Raw genomic sequence first — 17,398 nt, 5'->3', positions numbered from 1 at the left:
AAATGTTAATGATTCACTGTCCTTCCAGAGAAGAAATATCCCCTCGGCTCAGCCCTAAATGGCTGACCCCTTATTCTGAGTCTGTGACCCCATGTTGACTCATCATCTCATCACCATTTAAATTCTCTTTGTCCAGTTATAGCCTCCCACAGTCCAATGATGTACAAATTAGGTTGATTGGCCATGCTAAATTGACCTTGGTGTCAGGGGGATTAGCAGGGTAAATAAAGGTTATGGGAATAGGGCCTGGGTGGGATTGTGGGCAGTACAAACTCAATGGGCTGAATGGCCTCCTTCTGTACTTTAGGGATTCTATGATTAACAGAATATAAATAAAATAGCATGGTTGGAACTCTACCACCTCGCCTGCCAGGCAATCGGAGCGGGCGAGGGTCCAACAACAGAAATCTCCATTGACCTTGGGTGGGAGTTTCTGGTCTTGCCCAAGCAAAGCTGTAAAATCCACCCAATAAGTCAGAATCAGCCCATTTGGCCCATCCGGTCTGCTCCGCCATTCATTGAGATCATTACTGATCTGTTATGATAACCCTCAAATCCACTTTCCTGCCTTATCCCCATAACCCTCTATTCCCTTACTGATTAAAAATCTATCTATCTCATCCTTAAACATATTGATAGAATTGAGATGAGGTGATGGCATGATGCTATTGTCACTGAGCTATTAATCCAGATGCCCAGGGAGATGGGCCCCAGGATTGAAATTCGAAAACAGTAGACTTGAATTCAATAAAAATCTGGAATTAAAAGTCTAATAATGACCATAAAACATTGTCAATTGTCGTAAAATCCTATCTGGTTCACTAATGTCCTTTAGAGAAGGAAATTTGCCATCTGTATCTAGTCTGGCCTCCAAGAATGAATAAAAATAAATTGGGGCACCCAAGTGTGTGCTGAGATACTGCTAGACCATACAGCAATAATAGAATATTCCCAGCACAGAGCACTAGAAAGTTTCCCACTGCTGGACCAGCCAGGAATACCCAAGGCACTGATGAATGGCATTCTCTGGTACCTAGTGGGTACCTAGTGCTTCTTTATTTTCCACTTCTCCATAACCCTCGATTCCCTTACTGATTAAAAATCTGTCTATCTAAGCCTTGAACATACTTAATGACCCAGCTTCTACAGCCCTCTGTGGTAAAGAATTCCACAGATTTACTACCCTCAGAGAGAAGAAATTCCTCTTCATCTCTGTCTTAAATGAGTGAACTCCTTACTCTGAGATTGTGCCCTCTGGTCCTCAACTCTCACACAAGAGGAAACAACCTCTCAGCATCTATCCTGTCAAGCCCCCTGAGCTCAGGGCCGAGGCAGCTAGCAACAGTGGGGCAAAGGGACTGGAGCATCCTTAAAGAGCTTGGGGCCCAAGGAGATCACAGAAAGTTGGAAGTGTTATGGGGATAAGGAGGGAGCGAGTTCACAAAGGGTTACTTCGCCCAGAAATCAAAATCTTCTTGCAGTTAACCTGCAGTTATTAATTCACCAGTGAAATGCACAGATTTACATCCACAATGGTGTCGGGGCAACAGGCCAAAGTCAACCGAGACATATCTGAGAGCCTAGAAGGAGAATCTGAAATGCTGACATACCCCATCTACTTCTCATCTCTCTTAGTTTGACATTCAGCTGGTTACGCCAGGTAACTACATCAGGGGTAAAGTGAAAAGTTAAATTATTAGTCACAAGTAAGGCTTACATTAATACCGTAATTGAGTGTACTGTGAAATTCCCCTAGTCGCCACAGTCCAGCGCCTGTTTGGTTACACTGAGGCAGAATTTAGTATGGCCCATGCACCTAATCAGCACGTGTTTCAGAATGTGGGAGGAAACCGGAGGAAACCCAGGCAGACACGGGGGGAATGTGCAGGATCCGCACAGACAGTGACCCAAGCTGGGAATCGAACCCGGGTGCCTGGCACTGTGAAGCAGCAGTGCTAACCACTATACTACCTTGCAATATAGAAGATGCCTCTTCTATATTTGTGAATCAGACAACTAGACATTATAGGGTCCACAGACTGCTCCAGATGTTTACAGCTGTACACACGAGAGAGTTGTTAATGTTCCTTGTTTGCACCAGGTACCAAAATCATTTCTACAGATGTAATTTAGGGTTGCCCATGAGTGTCCCTTCAGATCCAAATCAGGGATCATCTTTATCCTGTCTTTTGTGAGCTACTTGTGATGCCATGCTGTCAAACAAGCTGGGCTCAAGGATGGATTGGCCATGCAAAATTGTCCCTTTAGTGTCCAAAGATGAGCAGGTTAGGTGGATTGGCCATGCTAAATTGCCCCTCAGTGTCCAAAGATGTGCAGGTTAGGTGCATTGGCCATGCTAAATTGCCCCTTAGTGTTCAAAGATGTGAATGTTAGGTGGATTGGTCAGGTTAAATTGCCCCTCCATGATTAAAGGTGTGCAGGTTGAATGGATTGGCCATGCTAAATTGCCCCTTGGTGTACAGGGGTGTATATGGTAGATGCACGGGGTTGCAGATGAGCTGGGTGGGATGCACGTTCGGAGAGTTGGTGCAGACCCGATGGGCCGGATGGCCTCTTTCTGCATTGTAGGATTCTATGGAGAGGTGAAACTGAGGCCTCACCCATTCTCTCAGGTAAATGTTAAAGGTCCAATGGCACTATTTTGGAGAGGAGTAGTTGCCCCAGCCGTGCTATTTATCCCTCAATCACCATCACTCTCACTGATGATCTTGTTTTTATTATTGCCTGTGGGAGCTTGGCTGTGCACGCATTGGCTGCCGTGTTTCTTACGAGCCAATGTTATTGGGTGTGAAGCACTTTGGGACATCCTGAGGGTGGGGGGAAAGTCTTTCTTCCTGTGTGTCTCCATGTCAACTCTCTCGCCTTGTTTCCCGTCACAGATCCCACTCTGATCTGGAATGGCGAAGATCGTCCACAAGGAGCCACCGGACGGGGGCTGGGGATGGATGGTGGTCCTGGCGGGATTCCTGAAAAACTGTCTGATGTTTGGACTCATCCGTTCCTTTGGCGTGTTCTTCGTCCAGTTCACTGTCCACTTTGAGGGGTCATCCGGCCGTGTCTCCTGGATCGGTTCCCTCTTGCTGGCCACGCAGCAGTTTGCGAGTAAGCCTCTCTTTGCCCCTTCCTTTTGAGACCTCGTTCTTAAGCTGACCTCTGTTCCAAGAAATCTCCCATTGTGGGGTTACCTCATCGGGTCACTGCTCTGTGGGTTATGTTACGATGTGGAGGTTCTTCCCCTTTTTAGATGTAATGCCAAATTCCCCAAAGTGGAATACCTCACCTCGTAATCTGTTAAAAGTGTGTGAGAAGGTGTGAAGTGTCCTTCAGTAATGTTTAGTGGTTAACTAACCAAAATACCCGACATTCACTTTGATATGAACACCTAACAATTTATTCATTTAACTAACCGGGAACTTTAATTATACAAGTAACAAACTGAACAAAATAAGTTTCTACTGGAATGTTGTTCAAATAAATGCTATATCCATTGATTAACAAAAAAAAACACCAATAGAATTCAGTCGCTCTCAAAAAATACAACCAGGTTTTGTGGCTTTCGGAAACCTTTGGAGTTTTTCTGTTGATTCCTCTGTAAGTTCTTTCTGATTTGGTATCTTTCGCTAGTTAGATGGTGCACTCTCTTAAGATATATCTGAAGCTGGCAGAGTTGACAGCTGCTCTCTACCTCTTGAGGTTTGGGACGTGGCAGTTCTTCTGTTGCTCTCCTTGTTTTTCCCCCCGCACTCGTTTTTATACCTGCGATGACATATCAATTTTCCTACAAATTTAAAGTTTATTTATTAGTCACAAGTAAGGCTTACATTAACGCTGCAATGAAGTTACTGTGAAATTCTCCGAGTCGCCACAGCCCGGCGCCTGTTCGGGTCAATGCACCTAAGCAGCATGTCTTTCAGAATGTGGGAGGAAAATGGAGTGCTCCGAGGAAACCCATGCAGACACGGGGAGAACGTGCAGACTCCACACAGACAGGTGACCCAAGCCGGGAATTGAACCCGGATCCCTGGCGCTGTGAAGCAGCAGTGCTAACCACTGTGTCGCCCAATCCCACAATAGGATTGGTCTGATGTTGCCAATTGCGTCAAATTCAAATTTTATAGGTTCTTGGTAGCTGAGTGTCTGCTTTAAATTTGATTGGCTAAATTGAAATAAAAACAGGTTGTCTTGTCAAGACCAGTGCTTGACTTTTCGATATGAATGTTTCAGCTTGGAATCTGGATGTATTTTGCATTTTAAACATCCAAGTACTGAAACAAAACACCAGCTTTTAAAGGCACCACACAATGTTTTTTCCATCCAGCGTTTTTACATTTTTTTCCCCATCTTTACCAACATCGAATTCCAACTTCACAAACTCAGCTTTGCAACAGGTCTGACCCTGAGATACACAGATTGGCAAATTGCTTGACCTCTGCCCAGCTTAGGGTGGGCACTATTACAATAGGCCTCAGTACCTCTGCAGAGGAAAATCATTCAGGGCTCCAGGAGCTTGATCACTGCCCAATAATTCCTGTGAAAAGATTTGATTTGATTTATTATTATCACATGTATTAGCATACAGTGAAAAGTATTGTTTCTTGTGCGCTATACAGACAAAGCATACCGTTCATCAAGAAGGAAACAGGAGAGTGCAGAATGTAGTGTTACAGTCATAGCTAAGATGTAGAGAAAGATCAACTTAGTGTGAGGTAGGTCCATTCAAAAGTCTGACGGCAGCAGGGAAGAAGCTGTTCTTGAGTAGGTTGGTACGTGACCTCAGACTTTTGTATCTTTATTCCGACGGAATAAGGTGGAAGAGAGAATGTCCGGGGTGCGTGGGGTCCTTAATTATGCTGGCTGCTTTGCCAAGGCAGCGGGAAGTGTAGACAGAGTCAGTGAATGGGAGGCTGGTTTGCGTGATGGACTGGGCTACGTTCACAACCCTTTGTAGTTTCTTGTGATCTTGGGCAGAGCAGGAGCCATACTAAGCTGCGATACAACCAAAAAGAATGCTTTCTTTGGTGCATCTGTAAAAGTTGGTGAGAGTCGTAGCTGACATGCCAAATTTCCTTAGTCTTCTGAGAAAGTAGAGGCGTTGGTGGGGCTTTCTTAACTATAGTGTTGGCATGAGGGACCAGGACAAGTTGTTGGTGACCTGGACACCTAAAAACTTGAAGCTCTCGGCCCTTTCTACTTCGTCCCCGTTGATGTAGAAAGGGGCATGTTCTCCTTTAAGCTTCCTGAAGTCAATGACAAACTCCTTCATTTTGTTGACATTGAGGGAGAGATTATTGTTGCCGCACCAGTTCACCAGATTCTCTATCTCATTCCTGTACTCTGTCTCATCATTGTTTGAGATCCGACCCACTACGGTGGTGTCATCAGCAAACTTGAAAATCGAATTGGAGGGGAATTTGGCCACACAGTCATAGGTGCATAAAGAGTATAGTAGGGGGCTGAGAACACAACCTTGTGGGGCACCAGTGTTGAGGATGATCATGGAGGAGGTGTTGTTGCCTATTCTTACTGATTGTGGTCTGTGAGTTAGGAAATTCAGGATTCAGTCGCAGAGGGAGGAGCCAAGGTCCAGGCCGCGGAGTGTGGAGATGGGTTTCATGGGAATAATGGTGTTGAAGGCTGAGCTGTAGTCAATAAATAGGAGTCTGACATAGGTGTCCTTGTTATCTAAGTGTCCCAGGGTTGACCATATCCCAGTCCTGACCGGGATATGGTCAGTACAGACTTGATGGGCCGAATGGCCTCCTTCTGTACTGTAGGGATTTTATGATTCTGTTCTATGATTTATATGCAATGGTCATATCCCAACCCCTCAGCATGGCATCACAAATACCTCATGAAAGACGTGACAAAGATGATCCCTAGTTCATCAGAGGGGTCTATGGCAAATGTCGGATCCAGGGCAAATTTACTGCTGCCCCAGTTGGAATCAAATGATTCAACACCAACCGGGTATTGGAGCTGGGACAGAAACAGCAAAATGTGGTTGCAAAGCACCCTCCAATGTGAAAACAAAGTTTAAAGAGGAATGGTGAAGATGGCTGGTGGAGGCAAAGGGAGAGATATTAATGGAGGAGAGAGAAAGCCTGGTAAAAAAGGATGTTCTTTGGAAGTTGGAGAGGGCAGGTTGTCGGGGATTCGTGAATCCTATCTACCGAAAGAGCTGAACATTAATGGAGTGGTGGAGAAGGAGGGGATGATTAAGTAGCCGCAGTGCAAGGATCAGGAAGTTTAAAGGGGGCTGTTTGATGTTCATTGAGTGTCTGAGCCTCTCGGTTGCAGTTCAGTAATGATGTGGAGATGTCGGTGTTGGACTGGGGTGGGTACAGTAAGAAGTCTCACAACACCAGGTTAAAGTCCAACAGGTTTATTTGGTATCACAAGCATTCAGAGCACTCACCTGATGAAGGAGCAGCACTCCGAAAGCTCGTGCTACCAAATAAACCTGTTGGGCTTTAACCTGGAGTTGTGAGACTTCATGCAGTTCAGTAAAGGAGACACGAGTTTGGTTTCTTTAAAACTACCTTTATTTCTTTGAATCAACTCTGCATACAATTCTCCCCAACACTCTGTGCCACCTGAATCCCCTTCATATATCAGTGAGTTCTATTGGATAATTGACATCAAATTAGGGCTGAATTGGAGGGCCTGTTAACTCATTCCTAACAGGAGTGACGGATTGGGATACAAGGATGAGGAAAGATTGGAGCCACTCTTGCTCAGCAAGGAAAGGCTTTGCTGAGGCCTGGGATACAGGCCTGGATATGCTCCGGTTAACTGGAGGTTGGGACACAGCCAATCCTCTCCTCATTCCCACGCTGAGCCATCGGGAATCTCACCGATCCGCTTATTTTGTGTTTTTACAGGTCCGTTCGGGAGTTTATTTGGGACACAGTTTGGAGCCCGGCCTGTGGTGATGGTGGGTGGGGTTTTAGCCTGCTTGGGGTTGCTCACAGCCTCGTTCGGACAGAGCCTCCTGCATTTGTACCTCTCCATTGGACTCCTGACAGGTCAGCCCAATGTGTTGATAGTAAGGTTCCCTTCGTTACAAAGTGGGTCGATGTCTCAGGAGGGTGGTGGGGGGAGGGGGGTCAATGTTTAACTCACCGTTAGATAACAAGAGGTGGAACTGAAAGTGTGAGATAGTGATGAGGAAGGACACTCATTCCCCCCCTCCCCCCCTCCCCCCCTCCCCCCCTCCCCCCCTCCCCCCCACCACCCCTCCCCCCCACCACCCCTCCCCCCCACCATCTGATTCTTTGGGCACCCAGCTCCATGTTCCAAGATCCACCGACAGTAACGAGCTCTTTGTCAAACTTGTACCTCTCCGTGCTGCTGAACTGGAATCCAGTGAGTTCACCCAGGGAGTCACTGAGAGAAAGATAGCACAAAGTTCCGGGACGGATCCCCCGCACCAGACTGGACTTGGCCGATCTCCGCAATGTCAACGGTTTGAGGGTCACAATTCATTCTTCAGCAGAACCCTGGTTCATTCCCTCCCCCTCCACCCCCCCCCCCCCACCCCCCCCCCCCCCCCCCCCCCCCCCCCCCGCCACCCCCGGGCCCTGCTTCTGATCAATCTACCTGCCTGCTTGCAAAAAGACTCACCGTCAAAGCTTCTTCACACTCGAGGGAAGGTTGGCCCCGAGGCGTCTGCCAAAAGGCTTCTCCGTATCAACAGGTTGGGGAGAGGCAAGAAGTTCCTGAGAGAGGCTTTACTTCTGTTCTCCCATCCCCTGTGTTGTGTCCCATCCTCTGCTCCCTTCCCCATAAGAAGATTGGCGTCAGGGGGATTTGAGAGATCATTCAATGGCGCCCATTGCGTTGGTCCTTCCAGGGATTAGACAATGGCCTTCCCGGAGCCCCCTCCGCCCTCTCAGCGCAGAGGAGGAGCTGGAATGGGTGGTAGCTGGGACACTGGGTGCTGACATTCTGCACTGTCTTCAAGAGGGAGCTGGACTGGGTTTAACTGGGGCTGTGAACACATGGGAGTGAACTGGCTTCATAATGAACCCTGGCTCCATGTGACCTCCTTGTCCAGTTTAATTCACCTCTTGGGGTGGGGGTGGGGGTGGGTGGGGGGTGGGTGGGGGGGGGGGGGGGGGGGGGGGGGGGGGTTGTTCAGAGAGGGAATTATTGGCCCAGGGGATTTTATCATAATTCCCAGATGGTGATATGACTGAGGAAGGGGTTAGAGGGCAGGGTGGAGAGGGTTTAATCCTGATGTTTTCATCTTTATGAAGTGCGGACCAGCTGGATAGACCATCTGTTCTTTTCTTGTAGATTTTACATGCTTTGTTCTGATGTAAATCAGGAAAGCTCCCCCTTCCCCTCTCCGCCCCCGCTGTCCCCAACCCTCCCAACACCCAGCAGATCAGGGGCAGTTAGATTGTGTCATCTTCGATAAACATGTGCCTTAAGCTAGACAACAGCACCGACACGGTGCGGCACGGTGGCACAGTGGGTTAGCACTGCTACCCCACAGAGCCAGAGACCTGGGTTCAATTCCGGCCTCGGGTGACTGCCTTTGTGGAGTTTGCACATTCTCCTCGTGTCTGCGTGGGTTTCCTCTGGGTGTTCCAGTTTCCTCCCACAGTCCAAAGAAGTGTGGGTTAGGTTGATTGGCCATGGTAAATTGCTCCTTAGTGTCAGGAAGATTAGAAGGTAAATATATGGGGTTGTGGGGATAGGGGCTGGGTGGGATTGTGGTCAGAGCAGACTCGATGGGCCAAATGGCCTCCTTTTGCACTATAGGGGTATTGATGACACAGTCCCACCCACCAGCTATAAAAGCCACAACGTTTGGAGAAGCTGGCCCTCACTGTCTCCTGTTTTGCTCCCTCCAGGTTTCGGTTGGGCTTTGGTCTTCACCCCTACCATCGCCACCATCGCCAGGTACTTCAGGAGGCGGAGAACCCTGGCGACGGGTTTGGCCTTTACCGGAGTGGGAATTGCCTCTTTCTTCTTCCCCCCGCTCTTCCAGTTCCTGATCGATGGCTACGGTTGGCGGGGGGCCCTCCAGGTTGTGTCTGCCATAATGCTGAACCTCTGCGTCTGTGCCGCCCTGCTCAGACCAATCAGGCTCATCGAGGACCTGCCCGTCGCCTCGGCTGGAGACGGGAAGAAAAAGACAAAGTGTTGGGGAAAAGTGGCCTCAGCCTTTGACTTGACTCTCTTCCTGCTCCGTGGTTTCATGGTGTACAGCTTCAGCGCTGCTGTGCTCGCAATGGGCTTCTTTGTCCCTTACATCCATCTAATGGCCCACGGGAAGGACCTTGGATTGAGCGATTACGAGGCAGCCTTCCTGATCTCCGTCACCGCCATCTCAGACGCCGTGGCGCGCCTGTTTTCTGGCTGGGTGGCGGACCGCCGGCTGATTCGGAAAATCCACCTGCTTTTCCTATGGAATTTCTTCACCGGCCTCAGTATCCTGCTCATCCCCGCCGGCCGCACGTACACCAGCGTAATGGGACTCTGCACCTTCTACGGGTTCTGTGCAGGCGGTCTCCCCGTGCTCCTCTTCTCCACGATCTCGGACATCGTAGGAATTGAGCGGAATCTGCACGCCACAGGACATTTCTTGATGCTAATGAGTTTTGGAAGTCTACTTGGCCTTCCCCTGTCAGGTAATGTGGGCTCACGCACACTCTCTGGGTTCAATATGATTGCAGTGGGTAAAGTATTGCAGAAACTGCGATCGGAACAGTGTGGTAAATTGTGGCAGTGGATGGTAGAATTATACGTTAGTTGCTTTCTAACTAACAGAGAGCAAAGAGTGGGGGTAAATGGGTGTTTTTCTGGTTGGCGATCAGTGACTAGTGGTGTGCCTCAGGGATCAGTGTTGAGACCGCAATTGTTTACGATTTACACAGAGGATTTGGAGTTGGGGACCAAGTGCAGTGTGTCAAAATTCACAGATGACACTAAAATGAGTGGCAGAGCAAAGTGTGCAGAGGACGCTGAAAGTCTGCAAAGGGATATAAATAATCTAAGTGAGTGGGCGAGGGTCTGGCAGATGGAGTACAATGTTGGTAAATGTGAGGTCATCCATTTTGGTAGGAATAACAGCAAAATGGACTATTATTTAAGTGGTAAAAAATTGCAGCAAGCTGCTGTGCAGAGGGACCTGGGTGTCCTTGTGCAGGAGTTGGTTTGCAGGTGTAGCAGGTAATTAAGAAGGCAAATGGAATTTTGTCCTTTATTGCTAGAGGGATGGAGTTTAAAAACAGCGAGGTTATGTTGCAGCTGTAAAAGGTACTGGTGAGGCCACATCTGGAGTAGTGTGTACAGTTTTGGTCTCCTTACTTGAGAAAGGATATACTGGCACTGGAGGGGGTGCAGAGGAGATTCACTAGGTTGATTCCGGAGTTGAGAGGGTTGGCTTATGAGGAGAGACTGAGTAGACTGGGGCTATACTCATTGGAATTCAGAAGAATGAGGGGAGATCTTATAGAAACATATAAGATTGTGAAGGGAATAGATAAGATAGAGGCAGGGAAGTTGTTTCCACTGGCGGGTGAAACTAGAACTAGGGGGCATAGCCTCAAAATAAGGGGGAGCAGATTTAGGACTGAGTTGAGGAGGAACTTTTTCACACAAAGGGTTGTGAATCTGTGGAATTCCCTGCCCAGTGAGGCTACCTCATTGAATGTTTTTAAGGCAAGGATAGGTAAATTTTTGAACAGTAAAGGAATGAAGGGTTATGGTGAGCGGGCGGGTAAGTGGAGCTGAGTCCACGAAAAGATCAGCCATGATCTTATTGAATGGCGGAGCAGGTTAGAGGGACCAGATGGCCTACTCCTGCTCCTAGTTCTTATGTTCTTATTTTGATTGACGGCATGGTAGCACAGTAGTTAGCAAAGCTGCCTCACAGCTGGGTTTGATTCCTGGCTTCGGTCACTGTCTGTGTGGAGTCTGCACATTCTCCCCGTGTCTGCGTGGGTTTCCTCCGGGTGCTCCGGTTTCCTCCCACAGTCCGAAAGACGTGCTGGTTAGGGTGCATTGGCCGTGCTAAATTCTCCCTCAGTGTTACCCGAACAGGCGCCGGAGTGTGGCGACTGGGGGATTTTCACAGTAACTTCATTACGGTGTTAATGTAAGCCTTACTTGTGACACTAATAAATAAACTTTAAACCTTAAGGCATGAGAAATTGCGAATGGGTGAGATGAGCGAGAGCAACCAATGGGTGAACCTACGGAATGAAAGGATCATCGAATCCCTAAGTGCAGAAGGAGGCCATTCAGCCCATCGTGAGAGTACAGAAGAGATTTGCCGGGATGTTGCCTAGTCTGGAGGGTATTAACTATGAGGAGAGTTTGGAGAAACTCGGTTTGTTCTCACTGGAATGACAGAGGTTGAGGGGGTGACCTGATAGAGGTTTACAAGATTATGAGAGGCATGGACAGAGTGGATAGTCAGATGCTCTTTCCTAGGGTGGAAAAATCAAATACGAGGTGAACGGGCGGGTAAGGGGACATAGATTTAAGATGCGTGGGGAATAGTTTAGAGGAGATGTGTGAGGCAAGTATTTTTACACAGAGGGTGGTGAGTGTCTAGAATGCGCTGCCCAGGGAGGTGGTGGGAGGAGATATGTTAGCAGCATTTAAGGGGCATCTGGACGAATATATGAATAGGATGAGAATGGAAGGATACGTAAGTGGATACGGACTCTAAGTGCATCTGGTTTTAGTTCAGTCGGACAGCATGATCGGCACAGGCTCAGAGGGCCAAAAGGCCTGTTCCGATGCTGTACTTTTCTTTGTCCTTTGCCTCTGCACCGAGTCTCCGAAAGAGTATCTTATTTTTTATTCATTCACGGTATGTGAGCATTGCTGGGCTGGGCCCAGCATTCATTACCCATCCCTAATTGCCCCTTGATCTGAGTGTCTCGCTCGGGCCATTTCGGAGGGCAATTAAGAGTCAACCACATTGCTGAGGCTCTGGACTCACATAGAGACCAGACCAGATAAGGACGGCAGATTTCCTTCCCCACAAGGGGCATCAGTGAACCAGATGGGTTTTTTCAACAATTGACAATGGCTTCATGGTCATCGTTAGACTTTTAATTCCAGATTTTTAGTGAATTCAAATTTTGCCAACTGCCGTGGCAGGATTCGAATCCATGTCCCCAGAGGATTACTCTGAGTCTCTGGATTACTAGTCCAGTGACAATACCACTGCACCATCACTTCAACCCTATCCCCTTAACTCCACAAATTTATCCCACTAATGCCCCTAACCTACACATCGTAGGAAGCGGCAATTTAGCATGGCCCAATCCACCTAACCTGAACATCTTTGGACACTAAGGGGCAATTTAGCACGGCCAATCCACCTAACCTGCACATCTTTAGACACGAAGGCGCAATTTAGCATGGCCAATCCACCTAACCTACACATCTTTGGAGTGTGGGAGGAAACTGGAGCATCCAAAGGAAATCCACACAGACATGGGGAGAACGTGCAGACTCCACACAGACAGTGACCCGAGCTGGGAATTGAGCCTGGGTTCCTGGTGCTGTGAGGCAGCAGTGCGAACCACTGTGCCACCGTGTCGCCCTGGGTCGCTGGTGCTGTGAGGCAGCAGTGCTAACCTCTGTGCTGCCTTTGTTTTCTGATTGCCTCCCCTTTTGGGGTTAAATAGAATTTAATAACCTTCCCCGCTTTACTTATGAAACTCTGCTGATGAAATTCTTAACCCAACTCATTGACTATAAACCCACCTTGCCGTGGGCCATTCCAAATGTATGCACTGAGCAACTTTACCCCTTAATCTCTCAACTCTCCCTGACAAGTTGTCTCCATTAACCTTTCCTCAATTTAATTAAATCATTTGCACACACGCATAACCTTCTTTACAGAATATTCTCTTAAAATATTGAACACTCATCCTCCCACTACCTACATATGTATTGACAGAAAACGTGGCTACAATACAGTCGGACCTTTCATCCGAGTCACTAAAACAGATTGTAGATATTTGAGGACCCAGCACTGATTCTTGTGGTGTGCCAGTAGTTACATTTTGATCCTTTTTTCCCCACTCTCTGTTTGGTGTTTCTCAGCCAATTCACTATCCATCTACAATACATTATCTCCAACATGATCAGCTTTTATCTTCTACAGTAAGGTTTTATGTGACACCTTGTCAAATGCCTTTCGGAAATCCATTACATCTACTGGTTCCCCTTTATTGCCATTGCTTGTTACACCTTCAAATATAAGGTGTGATGAAGACTGTTCTACCATTTAACTAATTGTCCCACTCTACTCCAGCCAACTCTGTCTTCAAACCTTTGCAATTTGCTTTATTTGAGGCTGAGACAGCTAATTCAGGCCGAAGATTCTCTCCCTCAAACAGATTGTGAAATTCTAGCACGTTATGATCACTCTTGCCTAGAGAATCCATTACAGTGAAAAAAATTGTTATTCGTGTCCATTACAACTCTATTTTAAGAGTTGTAATGGACAGGAATAATTATTTTCCAGATATACTGTTCTAAGAAATTGTAGTAAGAGTTTTAACAACACCAGGTTAACGTCCAACAGGTTTATTTGGTAGCAAATACCATTAGCTTTCGGAGCGCTGCTCCATCGTCAGATGGAGTGGAAATGTGCTCTCAAACAGTGCACAGAGACACAAAATCAAGTTACAGAATACTGATTAGAATGCGAATCCCTACAACCAACCAGGTCTTAAAGATGTGTTTACCCCAGTCCAACGCCGGCACCTCCACATCATGATTAAGAGATTGTCCCAAAGATACTCTATGAACTCATCCTGAAGGGTGTATGTGCCAATTTGATCTGTCTAATCAGATGAAAAATGAAATATCCCATAACTATTGCAGCTCCTGTCTCTCAAACCCCCATTATTTCTTCAATTAAACTCTCCTGTAGCTACTGTTAGGAGGCCTGAAATAAGTTTTTATAAGTTTATTTATTAGTGTCACAAGTAGGCTTACACTGCAATGAAGTTACTGTGAAAATCCCCTAGTCGTCACACTCTGGCGCCTGTTAGGTTACACTGAGGGAGAATTTAGCACGGCCAATGCACCTATCCAGCACGTCTTTCGAACTGTGGGTGGAAACCGGAACACCTGGAGGAAACCCACGCAGATGCAGGGAGAACGTGCAAACTCCGCACAGACAGTGACCCAAGCCGGGAATCGAACCCGGGTCCCTGGTGCTGTGAGGCAGCAGTGCTAACCACTGTGCCACCGTGCGGGGAATCGAACCCGGGTCCCTGGCGCTGTGAGGCAGCAGTGCTAACCACTGTGCCACCGTGCGGGGAATCGAACCCGGGTCCCTGGCGCTGTGAGGCAGCAGTGCTAACCACTGTGCCACCGCGCCGCCCCACGTGAATACATCTCCCATCAATCACTTTTTCCTCTTGTCACTTTGCAACCATGGGCAGAACTTAGTGGTCACAGCAGAAAGGTTGCTGGAAAATGAGTGGCAAATCCACGGCAGTTATTTCTGGAAGGCCAAAGGAGATTAAGTCCCAATTCGGCCCCTACTCCATTCGTGCCAAGCTCTACGGACCCTGTGACGTGGCTTTTCCCACTGGCAATTGTGGTGGGGGTGATGTCCTCCTTCTGGGAGTTGCTGGTCCTTTCAGCGACCCTTCAGCGCCACCAGGAGTGGTGGCCACTGACAATACAGAAGCCTAAACTACAACAGGAATCAATGATGAAGCCCCTTCCCTGGCCTGAGATTGTTTGATGGGAACAGCATAGAGGGAGCTTTACTCTGTATCTAACCCCGTGCTGTACCTGTCCTGGGAGTGTTTGATGGGGAACAGTGTAGAGGGAGCTTTACTCTGTATCTAACCCCGTGCTGTACCTGTCCTGGGAGTGTTTGATGGGAACAGCATAGAGGGAGCATCACTCTGTATCTAACCCCGTGCTGTTCCTGTCCTGGGAGTGTTTGCTGAGGACACAGAGACTTAAATGTAAAGTGTTCATTTTCAGGAGTGGCCCTCAGTATTTGCGGTAATCATTTTCACAAGACATTTATTAAAATAGGAGTGAAATAAGTTGTGTGGAAACAGCCGCTTCATCTCTCTCTCTCTCCCTCTCTCTCTCCACCCAGGGTTTCTGCGAGACCGGATGGGAAATTTCACAATTTCCTTCATGACTGCGGCTGGCTTTGTCTTTGCTGCATGTCTCGTCCTCCTATTTACTCCGGGATTTTTTGGCAGCTCCAAGGTCCTACCTGATGATGAGGACATCGCCAGTCCTCCCAGCAGCAGCAGGATCGACCTGAATGAGGAGCGCCCAGCTCCCAGGAAAGAGGAGCCAATGTCCCCTGGCCTTGCATGGAAGAGTCTGTCCTTCCCCCTGCCCGAGAATTTGGAGACCAACTTTTAGAATGGCGACTCCTCTCGATGTCCCTGAGCTGAGATGTCATCCACACTCGGTGCATCCCGAATGGCGACAGTACTGACTGGGATACCCTTCACCTGCTCATCGGACCATAAAACACAGCGCAGCCGACCATTCGGCCCATTACCCAGTGCTGGCCCTTTGGTAGAGTTATCCAATTCGTCACACTCCTGTCAATTTCTTTCCCCCTCAAGTATTTCTCCAATTCCTTTCGGAAAGTTACAATTCAATCTGTTCCCCGTCAGCCTCTCTGGTGACGCCTTCCCGCTCGCAAACAATTTGATGCTTCAAAAAAGTACATATGTTTTCCCCTGCCGCCTCGCATTCTTCCCCAAGGGCCTGAACTTTGTGTCCTCTGAATAATTCTGTCGCTTGCAAACGATCTCATTATTTAAATCCGTGGTCGGGTACAACAGCAGAGAAACTGCGTGACCCTGAGGAGTGGGAGAGTCTGAAAGAAAAGCAAAGGTAGCAGGAGCGACCAAAAGGAATTTGAAAAGGAAGTTGGAAGGTTTGTCAGGTCCGACAGGATTTGAACAATTACATATGAGGAGAAATGTTACAGTCGAGGGTCGTGTGGGCCCTTCAAAAACAGACGTGAACATTATTGTACATGAAGAGAGGAATTGGCAGACTTGTGGAAGAATCATTTCGCTCAACGCAGCTCAGAACTTTCTCCTTTCCCATCTGAAAGTCTCTTGTGTCATTGCTGGGCAGGTCGGTTTTTGGAAAGTTGGAGCTGAGTGCTTGCTAAGTTTACCAAGAAAATTATAGCCAGCTTTCTCCCAGAACCTATTGCACTGGCATTCATTTTGTTTGAGTATCGCTGACCTGTTAAAGTATCATTGGCGTCAGTGCCACAGGAGGGCACAGTGGGCACAGTGGTTAGCACTGCTGCCTCACAATGCCAGGGAACAGGGTTTGATTCTGGCCTCGGGTGACTGTCTGTGTGGAGTCTATACATTCTCCCTGTGTCTGCGTGGGTTTCTTCTGGGTGCTCCGGTTTCCTCTCACAGCCCAGAAAGTCTTGTGTTGTTACTGGTAAAGTTTTTTGGAAAGTGTTCTTGGGCTTTTAATTTAAACACCTTCCAAGCATTCCAGTTTACTGAGACAAACAAGGACAGCAATGCAAATATTTATTTATTTAATACTTCTGTACCAACTCAGAAATAAACAGTTGCAACTCATTAATGCTTTACTGAACTTTAAGTCTAACTGAACATCAACTCTTAAGTGAACTTTAACTCTTAACTGCACATAACTTTAATTGAACATCAATTATTTAACTGTAAATAGATACTACCAAGTTTAGGAAAAACCTTGGTTAGAAATATTCTTGATGTAGAATCTATCTTCTTCTCTGAAGCATCCTTCAGGGTACATGTCTTGCGATGGTTATTCTCTTTCCGAGTTATCGCTGGCAAACAAAGGCTGCACATGTTGTTCATCCACAATCCTCCACTCACTTCTGAATGATTCTCTGTCATCCAGCCAACTGTGTTGTCAGAAACTGATCACATGGCTCGAACATCTCATAAATTACTTGCAAATGATGCCATTACGCTTCGTTCAAACTGCATGCTCCACACATAACGGTAATAAATTGAAGCCACACTGTCTGAATCAAATGTAAACAACTTCCCTTATTTAGCCAACAGTGGAAGCTTCAGATCACAGCTCCCAGACCAGAGCCTTACCCAGAGCAACTTTATCTGGTTTTAATTATAAGTTGACCAAAAATCCCAGCATGCTTAACTCTCAGCCAGAAAAGCCATTTTAAAGCCTCCATTGCCATTATTGTTGTTACATCTTGTTGCAGCCATTCTTTCTCCGTCCACAAAAGTTGGAGCTGAGTGCACGCACCCTTGCTAGGTTTACCAAAAAAATTATTGCCAGTATTGTCCCAGAACCTACTGCTCCTGCATTCATTTTGTTCGAGTATTGCTGACCTATTAAAGTAATGTCGGCCTCATTA

General features: G+C 47.4%; 1 protein-coding gene across 1 annotated transcript; it reads left to right on the top strand.

Moving 5' to 3' along the window:
- Positions 1–2,918: 2,918 nt before the first annotated feature.
- Positions 2,919–15,408, top strand: LOC144481651 (monocarboxylate transporter 13-like). Its single transcript, XM_078200783.1, has 4 exons — positions 2,919–3,123; positions 6,903–7,046; positions 8,883–9,662; positions 15,131–15,408. The coding sequence occupies exons 1-4, from the start codon at positions 2,919–2,921 to the stop codon at positions 15,406–15,408; spliced, it is 1,407 nt and encodes a 468-aa protein (XP_078056909.1).
- The last annotated feature ends 1,990 nt before the right edge of the window (positions 15,409–17,398 follow it).

The sequence above is a fragment of the Mustelus asterias genome, chromosome 31 (genome assembly GCF_964213995.1).
Source record: "Mustelus asterias chromosome 31, sMusAst1.hap1.1, whole genome shotgun sequence".
In the NCBI taxonomy this organism is placed as follows: domain Eukaryota; kingdom Metazoa; phylum Chordata; class Chondrichthyes; order Carcharhiniformes; family Triakidae; genus Mustelus; species Mustelus asterias.
The sequence above is the reverse complement of the archived record's forward strand: the minus strand, read 5'-3'. Positions and strand labels throughout refer to the sequence as shown.